This window comes from Clinocottus analis, unplaced genomic scaffold, assembly GCF_023055335.1.
Source record: "Clinocottus analis isolate CAN_PGR_092001 unplaced genomic scaffold, fCliAna1.0.p SCAF_19, whole genome shotgun sequence".
NCBI lineage: Eukaryota > Metazoa > Chordata > Actinopteri > Perciformes > Cottidae > Clinocottus > Clinocottus analis.
The window spans coordinates 11580598-11591127 of record NW_027175920.1 but is presented as its reverse complement, the minus strand read 5'-3'; the positions used below and the strand labels follow the sequence as shown (position 1 = coordinate 11591127).

At 43.9% G+C, this 10530-nt stretch overlaps 1 protein-coding gene across 2 annotated transcripts; it reads right to left on the bottom strand.

The window, feature by feature from the left end:
• Nucleotides 1–2360: 2360 nt before the first annotated feature.
• csdc2a (cold shock domain containing C2, RNA binding a) lies at nucleotides 2361–9332 on the bottom strand. Of its 2 annotated transcripts, none has more exons than XM_068582966.1 (4): nucleotides 9133–9332; nucleotides 5559–5806; nucleotides 5339–5461; nucleotides 2361–4981 (listed from the first exon to the last, which is right to left on the bottom strand). In XM_068582966.1, exons 2-4 carry the CDS (start codon nucleotides 5756–5758, stop codon nucleotides 4819–4821), a joined length of 486 nt encoding a protein of 161 aa, XP_068439067.1. In that variant the 5' UTR covers nucleotides 5759–5806; nucleotides 9133–9332; the 3' UTR covers nucleotides 2361–4818. The 2 variants fall into 2 exon arrangements, with proteins under 2 accessions (XP_068439067.1, XP_068439066.1); XM_068582965.1 differs by having other exon boundaries at nucleotides 5559–5896; nucleotides 9133–9331.
• Nucleotides 9333–10530: the final 1198 nt, after the last annotated feature.

Sequence of the window (10530 nt, the reverse complement as noted above, 5' to 3'; positions counted from 1 at the left end):
AGCCTGGGGAAAGGAAAGCACGGAGGGAAAAGGGAAGAGCAAAGGTTGGCTGGGCCATAAAACTCATCCCAGATTATGTGCTGTAAAACAGCGCACACTTCTGTGGTTCAGAGGCTTTTTGTGCAGTTTACCTGCACCAAACACACCACACCCTGTAATATGTTACACTGGATGATATACATTACCAATGTCCTCACTTAATTAGTATTACTTCCTTGGAAAAAGAGAAAATTCATTATCAGCTTATTACTTGGAACAATCACCTCACAGAGGATATCTCCAGGCACCTTCTGTCCCTGTGTGTGTGTGTGTGTGTGTGTGTGTGTGTGTGTGTGTGTGTGTGTGTGTGTGTCTTTCACACACACACAGTCAAAATCAGATTTCCCATGCTTCCTTAATGACACAAATGTTACTCATCTATCACTGTGACGTCGAGGGAAACAACCTGAACCTTTGTGTGCGTGTGCGTGTGCGTGTGTGTGTGTGTGTGTGTGTGTGTGTGTGTGTGAGCAGGTTGGGTTTGTTGATTTTCACCACATGGACTGAGAGGCGCATGTGTCAGCTCATCTCAAGTCTGACGTAACTTCTCACATGTTGTTATCACACCGATCGGCCCAAACAGGCTGTAAATACTTCACTCTCCCATGTTTCTGCCGCAGAGATAGTTGAGAAAGGGATGTCTGCATCATCCGGTACAGGCGTGTGAATATACGTCTTTGTCTCATTTGTGTGTGTTTTAAATTATTATTTCATCATTGAAACATCGCGCCAATAATTCTGTGCATCAGTCTTTGTATTGAACCAGATCTGCTCAGCCTTGACTCTGATGTTCATCTTTAAGATCTACCAATACAACGAATGCATTTGATCTCATGGATCTCGTTTGGTATGTGATATGATGAGGCTGAACATATTGTGGCTCAGTTGATACCAACACGGTGAACAGACCCAGCCGAGTTCCTCCTTTACTCGTTCAATACGAGCCCAACGTATTAAAACACTTTGCACTCTCGGCCTCTGTGAAATCTGGCTGCCATCTTCAGGTTTTAAAGATATGGGCCGATAAAAAATGTCCTAACAGAACAAACAGTGTGTATGAATCTGACCAAAGTCCTATCTTTTCTGGCACATTGTGCTTATCGCTGTGTTTGTTCTCCTGGTTAGTTTCCTCGTCCTGCTCGGTATTGATTTGTCATCACACAGAAACATGATCCTTTTTGGGGTGTCAGGCTAATTCTTTTATTCTCCTTGTAAAGCTTTCACTTCTATTCAGTTAATTTTTGTTTTTTCTCGTATCTTCGATAAACTTAGTCAATTCTCAAGTGTTTGGTCACCGTTTGTTTTGCCGTCTGTGTTTAAGTTTAAACAAAACCCAAACAGAGAACTGACTACCTAACAATCCTCGTCGTATCAAAGAGAGAGAACTCAGTCCATACGTGCATGTGTGTGTGTGTGTGTGTGTGTGTGTGTGTGTGTGTGTGTGTGTGTGTAAAGCGAGACGTCTATCTGTAAAATACAACAAATGTGGCAAAGCACTCTCACTGTCTCAAGAAGGAAGAACTTCTCAATCACTCTAATCATCCTTTCACATCAATTCATCTGTAATATCACTCCAATAATATAGTACATATATATATATATATATATATATATATATATATATATATATATATATATATATATATATATATAATATATGTATACTGTATATCGCAATATTAAAACACACCAGGGTCCATTTGACTGTATTATGAGTAGAACTCAGTCACAACTCAGTTTCTTATACTTAAATACTTAAACTTAAATATATTTTTAATGGACTTTGCAATTGTAATGTAATGTTTTCACATGTTACTCCAGACCTGACCGTGTGTGTGTAGTGTGTGTAGTGTGTGTAGTGTGTGTATTGTGTCTGGGTTGCCAGGTCAGGTCAGGTCAGGGGCTCCCTGTTTCTTCCCAAAGAGTTCAAACTGGAACTATTGTACATGTGTATGTGGTGTGTTTTTACAGGTTTTGATGCTTATTGACTCAGGTGTTCATGCGTTATAGTGGACGAGCACATTATTTGCACTGGTGAGTCCTCTAATGGATTCCAGTGAGACAAAACGAGACCCATGTGTCAAAGCAAAAATCCAGACGATCATTTCCTCGGTTCTCAAACATCTGTCTGAGTCTGAGACACTGAGACAAAGTTCCCAGAGAAAACTTTGTCACACAGGGCTCTCAAAATAACCGCCCTAGTTATTACACATCCACTTTGTACCGACGCCAGTGAGGACTCGACAGGCGACACTCAAAAAGAGCACAGAACATTCTTTGCACTATATTACCGAAATAATGTTTCCACACAGGTCTGTGAATACAGTTTTATTCAAACTTCAATTTAATGACAAAAAGGCGACGTTACAGTGATTTGACCAGAATAAAAGTGCCCGTGAACACAAACCAAACGAGTTTGCCTCAAGAGGAGGAAAGCAAACAGATGCGGTGTGTTCCTAATATGTTAATTCACACGCATGACGACACATCGAAGATGCACGGGAGAGCCGACGACGCCTCTCCGAAGGCTCCAGCTGCGTTCCCGCACGACGAAACAGAATCAACACTATCTACGTTTGAAACAAATAAAAACGACAAACGGTACAGAACATGCCCATTTCCAAAACAACAAAAGTGCTCGTTATTTATTCTAACGCCACATAGTTATTAAAAATTATTTAGAAATTAGAAACTTGTGCGCGGAAAGGTTTTTTTTCCTTGTCAATCGGTTGATGTAGGTAGCAAAGAGATATTAACAGGGTAGTATCATTAGAGTGAGGTGTGCAGTGTATTCAAATAGGCTTAACTTTGCACACAAGTACTTATAAATGCAGCTTTTGACTAGCAAACCCCTGATGGTCTCATCGTTACAAGTGAAAATAAATAAGTCAATAAATAAAGTTTTTTTAAACTTACATCAGGAAGTCGTTTGCTGTGACGTATGACACTTACTGGACTTTCCCATATTCCACTTTGCACCTAAAATCAGCAGTTCATCTTCCTCAGCTCGACCCTCCTCTTGGTCCTTCTTATTTCCTCTAATTTGACTTTAATCACGGTTTCACGGTTGCACACGCTTTGTATGGTTTCAAATCAAGCTGCATCAGCGCTCAAGTACGTCTACAGACAATCACTCCATCCTCCGCCCGTTCCTCCACCAGTCCGCTCTCTCTCTCTCTCTCTCTCTCTCTCTCTCTCTCTCTCTCTCTCTCTCTCTCTCTCTCTGCAGTTTTACTTCCCCGACCCAAAAACCCTCTGGCCTGGTTTCTCGGTGGCAGGCCCACACTCCCCCCAGCTGCTGTCTCTACCACCAGAACTGAAGACCGTCATAGGAGATGGCGACGCTAATACTGGATTTCTACACTTGCTAAGTACACAAAATAGATTAGTGCTACGATACTGAGAAGGAAAATAATTCCTTATTCATAGAGCCTATGGCAGCTCTCAAGGCCGAAACGCATTAAGAGCCATTTGTGTCCGAGTTCCTCTCCGCTGTAAGTGCATTGATTGTTTCCGTTTGGCAGCCGTGGACCAGCAGGCTTTGTGGCACCTCAAGCCACCTTGTAGTGTTTCTGTTTTCTGAAGGCAGTGAGATGAAGGCAGATCCGAGCAGCTGTCCCTTAAGCCAGATACTTAACGAAGGAGACGGAAAATAAAATGTCAACGCAATTTCCTCTTGATTCTGCTGCGAGACAACCATCTCCATTACTCTTTGTAAACACAACGTGATGTGACTAAACTGTTGGATGTTTATACATGACTTTTGGCAGTGCTGGCATGTAATTGACATCAGGCGGTGGCTTTTAAAAAGAAGGGAATTAAAAGCGGGAATAAAAGTCAGAGCTCCATTGAGTCGGTCCCTTAAACTCTCCTGTCTGTCGTGTGCAAATGGAGCGTCAGGTTAGCGTCAGGTTAGAGTCATGTTAGAGTCAGGTTAGAGTCAGGTTAGCGTCATGTTAGAGTCAGGTTAGAGTCAGGTTAGCGTCAGGTTAGCGTCAGGTTAGATTCAGGTTAGAGTCATGTTAGAGTCAGGTTAGCGTCATGTCAGCGTCATGTTAGCGTCAGGTTAGAGTCATGTTAGAGTCAGGTTAGCGTCAGGTTAGAGTCAGGTTAGAGTCATGTTAGAGTCAGGTTAGAGTCAGGTTAGCGTCAGGTTAGAGTCAGGTTAGCGTCAGGTTAGCGTCAGGTTAGAGTCAGGTTAGCGTCAGGTTAGAGTCAGGTTAGAGTCAGGTTAGAGTCAGGTTAGCGTCAGGTTAGAGTCAGGTTAGCGTCAGGTTAGCGTCAGGTTAGAGTCAGGTTAGCGTCAGGTTAGAGTCAGGTTAGAGTCAGGTTAGCGTCAGGTTAGCGTCAGGTTAGCGTCAGGTTAGAGTCAGGTTAGCGTCAGGTTAGCGTCAGGTTAGAGTCAGGTTAGAGTCAGGTTATAGTCAGGTTTGCTCAAAATGTGATTCGGCCTCTCGAGCATCCCAGCTCATCGCTTCCCTAACAGTCCCGGGTCTCAGCTAAACTATATTCCTCAGGTCAAAGTAAAAACGTACCGACAAGCCCTGAACCCTAACTTTCAAACCCTGTATTGAAACACGTTGACCGTCAAAGGAAAACATTCAAACAAATACATTCACAGCTCGACTTCCAGCTTCCACCAACATACTTCCATAGGCATCACACCGGGCAACGACCCCTCCTCCCAAAATCTTCTCCCGAACCTCACACCCTGAAAAACATTTAAAAAAACCTCGAAACTAAATCCAAATCCTCCTCGTCCTCCGCAGCCCTGCAGCTCTAGGAGCTGATGATCTGGCCTGACCAGGTCTCGTGCTTGGTGACGGGATTCAGGTGAGTGAGCACCACCTCCACAGCCTGGATCTTCTGGTTCTTGGGAGGGATGGCGCACACCTTGTACGTGACCTCGTCCCCTTCCACAGGCACGTACTCTCCATCGATGCTGTGCAGGAAACACACACACACACACACACGCAATGAACTCAGTCATGGGCAATGTTTTAAGATTGGATGTCTTGGCACCGTCTCCGCTATCTGCCCTTCCAGAACATTTGGGGACTCGCTGGAGACAGATGTCAAGCTTCAGAAAACACTGGATGCTGCACCTCCCATGATGCAACTGGATTACAGAGACCCTAATTGTCTGGTAAAAGCTCTTTTCTACCATCAATTCAGATTATGCATATGTCGTATTACGTTAAATTATCCTATGACTGTTCTATATTCATGCTAAGAAGCTTTACAGCAGGTCAACTTCCTCAAAGACAATCGATGTCGTGGAGAAAACAAATCCGCTCACTCAGAGATGTGGACGAAGATGTCCTCTCCTCCGTGGGAGGGGCGTAAGAATCCGTGACCCTGAGACCTGGAGAAGTTTTTACACACCCCTTTGAATACCGGACCTGATTTGGCTCGCACTGTCCTGCAGAGAGAGAGAGAGAGACATAGGAGGAATCAGAAGGCCGAGAGAGAGGAAAGTCCCTGTATAATGTCATATGACGGCTTGCATCTCTACTCACGCTGAGTATGTGCGGGTGCGCTTGGTGGGCAGTGGGCTGGGCAGCTCTCCCGGCTGCGGCGGTTTCCTCTCCCTCTCCCTCTCCCTCTCCCAAACCCGGCTGCCCTCCCTCAGGAAGGGGAAGGAGAGCTGCACGGGGGTTCGTGGGGAGGTGAGAGGCAGCGAGTGGTTGGCCGTGGAGGAGGCATCGGGGTCCGACATCTTGGCTGGTCACAGGTTGGGATTTTCTTGTTTTGTTTCGTAGGTCTCCTCCAATGGAACACAAGGAAGAAGAGGAAGGAGGGTTACACCTCCGGCATGGCACGAGTGTGAGGAGGACGGAGGTGGAGCGACGCGACCCTGTGGTGAAGGTGCAAGGGAGGAAAGGAAAGAAGGCTTTTATTCATCGTCAAAGGTGACAAAGACTGCAGATTTTTGCGGCCAGTCGAGTCAATGTGTTGCAGTTGAAGCGCGCTTCTCTCATTTATTACCTGTCCTGACTTAATATCACACATGACCCTCTTTCCAAGTACCTGCAGTGACTCAGAGAGATCGGAAATTGCGTGACAGGAAACATAGAAAAATCTAATAATTTAGTCATGAAAACTTTCTGTAACTTGCCGACTGTTGGTTCAAGTGAAGGTTTCGTGAACACAAAATGGGAAACCGGCTCCCTTCAATCACTACGAGAGGATTTCGGAGTCCACCTCGGGTCAGGTTTTTTGCCAACACACACACACGTTTATAGTGGCTGACCGCTGCAATCTCCAAATATGGTGACTTTGAACATTTCTGATAAACAGACAGATTTAATGCTCCTTCATGAGTTCAGACAAATCTCTTACTTCAGGAGACAACTACTTCACTATAAAAGCCCACATGTGCACCTTTACTTGACAAATAATACATATTAATGATATTGTTAGTAAGTATGACACAAGTTTTGCACAGAGCCAATAAGGTGACATATTGTGGACCGTCATCGGACTGCTTTGCACTCGTCCGCAGTGCATCTTGAGGACGATGGATTTGATCGCTGTGCTGAATAGTGAGTCTAAAAAGACGCCTGTGATCTTTGATTTTGAGGGATTGTACAGAGAAATGAAATGTTTAAGTTCTCACATTAGTACTATAAGATCAGTGAATCACAAACAGCCCCAGACTTTGGCTCTACTGATATCAAATAGCTGATTTCCACGAGTGTAGAAGTGTTTATGGGTGTTTTTATTCAACAAAAACAATCCGTCCAACAGCAAGAATCTGCTGGGAGAGAAAAGGGCCTCAAAGCAACTTGATTTCAGAGCAGCAGCCTGTGATGTCGCTGGCTTTGAAAAGGTCCCAAGATGATGTAAATAACGATCCTGCCCCGGGGGCCCTCGGCTCGGCTCGCCTCGTCACACTTTATCATTTTAAAACCCCGGCTCGCACAAGACGGACACCCAAGACGGGGCCGCTCTCTGCTGCGAGTATTCAAACAACAAGCTGCTCTCTGAAGCGACTCTCTCCAGGACGAATGAGCTCCGTCACTGTGGAGTCGTGATGCGTGCATCGTTAGGCGGCTCGTCATTTTGACACTCAGAGCCTCTGAGGGGGCCTTGTTCTCCAGAAGTTACACTGAAAGCTGCAACACAGACGTGGGTGGGTGTGATATCGGGGTTGTGTGCGGCCGCCTCCATGTGAATGTTAGTATTGATGTCACATCTGCAGGCTGGATGTTTGACAAAGACTGAAGAGTTCGACGTGTCGGACTGGATCCCACAGGCTCCCATTCAATATCACACTGTCAGTCTAAATATAGCCCTCTGCGTGTGTGTGTGTGTGTGTGTGTGTGCTGTCTTTCATGCCGGACAGCGGGGTCGTGAGCTGGAGGCTCTAAAGCTTCCTGTGCTGGTGTGTGTACACACACTTCACATCGTCTGTGCCATCCTTCACCTTCTCCCCGTGTTGCTTTCAGGGTTCGGCGCTGCTCATTGTCATCGTCTGTCCCTCATCCGTCTCCTCGCTGGTTCAGCCTCCAGCGGCTGAAAGGATTCTCCTTGAATGAGATTGTTCTACTACTTCAAAATGAAAAAGATGTACGACATGTTCATCATGGTTTAGCTTGACAGCGTGTTCATATTTCTCCTGGTTGCATCGGGTGCTTGGACCCCAGTGAACTTGGTTTTTAATGTTCAACATTTTCCTGCTGATGATATAAGTAGACTCTTTATTGGCTGAGTTTTTTTATTGGTTTGGTTTGAGTGCAGATTGATTATCACCTCGTCACTGCTATTTTTTAAGCAAAAGTTATGAGAAAATAGAGACTCAAGTATTTGTGATATGATTGATAATGAATGGGTTTTATGTAACATGTTAATTTATATACTATTTATATCTGTATGTAATTGTAAGATAGTGTTCATTTATTCTTCTATTCTTTGTTAATGTTCTGCAAAGCCAATTCAAAATGGATTAACTGTATTAACTGATTATTACTTCAATGAAACAATGTACTTGAAAAGATCACATGACTCTATTTCAGTTTTTTGATGGGGAAAACATATTTTTGGGTCAAAACTGAAGATTAGAGGAGGGCCAACATGGTGGAACTATTGAGTTTTTTATTCTCTCCAGTTTTAGAGAAGACCATTTAGAGCAATGACTGCAAATGTCTGATGAGTGGGGCTTTTATCCTCCTGGTATCATGTCAGCTAGTGTCGATGTGGTAATGATGAACACACACACACACATCTGTCATGGTGGTGGCACAGGGAAGAGGACTGCCAACATGACAAGACATAAATATGTAGCCTGAATAATTCAGCATCCTGACTGGTTGAGCTCCTATTTCACTGGCCCTCTTACCACCGGCGTAAGCCAGCAAATGGACTCATTCAGTGGGTCTGCGCTGCTTCTGTGTCAGATGAGTTTTTTTAAACATTTAAACGTGAGGGTGGGAGGAAAAAAAGAAGAAATAAAAAGAGGTCAGAGCGGAGTGGGGGGGGGGAACGGAAGAGAGCGAGAGGAGCTTTGAAAAGACAGACAAAAGGCCAAAAGCAGCTCCCTGTGAAACCAGGGCACTGTGGCTGCCTGTCCTCCTCTCATCAGCATGGCAGGCACGTCAACACACACACACACACACACACACACACACTCACAGTCTGTCCTTAAACTTTATATTAGCCGTGTTGCTTGCTTTATGGTTTAATTGGTGTGAAAGTGACAGTGAGGCTGCGTGGCAGATCCTAAATAATTCACTTCAAAATAAAAGCCTTCCGGTGGGCTGTTTCCAGAACATTCTCACGCTGTGGCGGCTTGAGACATGAAGCAGGCGAGGGGATGCTCAACTGTGCCAACAACAAAACAAAACAAAAAGGTGGACGCCAAAAGGCGCCCCGGCATGAATATAGGCGAGAGGGGACGTAGTGACGGAGGAGAGCTTGTCTGCGCTGAGTTGAGGATCACCACGCCGGCATTTCATCACAACGCCGCCGTGGACCGACACCGTCTGCCCCGCAGGGACGACACGAGCTCGGATGACACACACACACACACACACACACACACGCGCACACACACACACACACACAACCCCCGATGGCTGAGCGGTCACTTACCTCGAAGGCGCAGGTCCGGCTGTCAGTCACTCGGTCCACGGCCCCGTGTTTTTCAGTGGGAATGTTGCGCTATCACATCCGGTGGAAGCTGCGAGGATCCTGGGGAGAGTCAGCCGCGGGGTCTCGGTGTGGATGCGCCGCACGCGGGCGGGATGGAGAGCAGCAAATGAGGAGACGGCAGCGGCGATGGGGCGGGTTTTACTACGAGAAACAACAGTCCACTCTTTGTTCTCTCGTGGATGGGGACGTTTCCTCACGTCTGCTTTCTGGAGATGCACATCGACTTTATTGGATTTACTTATTTTGTGCCGCATGCTCAGTGTCTTGTGCCATTTCTGATTTTTCTTCTGATTTTGCATTATTATTGTCTTCTTTGTAAACCAAACTATTATTATTAGTATTATTATTATTATCATTATTGTTATTAGACTCATGCTCAATTCACTGTGAGAAAGAATTAAAATCATCATAAAACTGTATATAGAAAAACAATGTATAAAAAAGTAGAGTATTACATATAAAGTCTGACGTTTAATATTACGTTTAGAAAAAAGTCTGACGCATTGCATTACACACAAACGTTACACTATGTCCTAAAATATCATTACAAAAATAATGTAGTAAGTGATAAAAAAAAAGCACATCATTACAAATCCGTCATATGTCATAACTTAAAATAACGTAAAATCTCATGAAAGTAAAAGGGTATGTGCGTGTGTGTGTGTGTTTTATTGTTATAACTTTTTTAATGAATTTTTCGTCATGACTTTCTTCAACATGCCTCTTTTCGTCATACAACACAGATTGTTGATGACCATGACATCATACTTTATGACCTTTTCGACTACAACTTTTCATAACATTAAAACATGCCATGATATGAAAATATAATGGTTAAAAATTGTGTAACTGAGTAAACATGTAGACTTTAGAAAATACGTGTGTTGTTTTTATTGTGCCTCTATATATAAGAGACAACTAGAATATAAAGACGTCTTCATTCTATTGTGAAGGAATTACCCACAGTTCATAGCAATGTGACGTTAAATTTATATATAAATAACTTATATATATATACAAGTTATTTTAAATTGCATGGTACAACTCTAGGTGAACAGGTGTACCTAATACAGTGAACAATGAGTCTGGTTTGTCCATTTCTTAAATGTATTAGAAAGTGGATTAAGATTATAATTCTTATCTATAACATGCAGGATGCACTCAAGCAAAGCACATTTATGATTAAAGAGTATATTTTTGGATATTTCAAAACAGGTTTTTTTCTTTTCTTTGAACAAACGATGACTAAAAACTCATGTTTACTGTCCTGCATTGTATATTTCATGGTGCGTCCCTCACAAGTGTCTCCTCATGGAAGTAAGACAACGTTCCCACACG

What these genes read in the sequence shown, in the direction of transcription:
- csdc2a (XM_068582966.1), bottom strand. Translation starts at nt 5,758, where the DNA reads ATGTCGGACCCCGATGCCTCCTCCACGGCCAACCACTCGCTGCCTCTC. An exon ending in CGCACCCGCACATACTCAGC is followed by an intron (nt 5,462 to 5,558) that starts GTGAGTAGAGAT and finishes CTCTCTCTGCAG; the next exon opens with GACAGTGCGAGCCAAATCAG. An exon ending in ATCTTCGTCCACATCTCTGA is followed by an intron (nt 4,982 to 5,338) that starts GTGAGCGGATTT and finishes TTTCCTGCACAG; the next exon opens with CATCGATGGAGAGTACGTGC.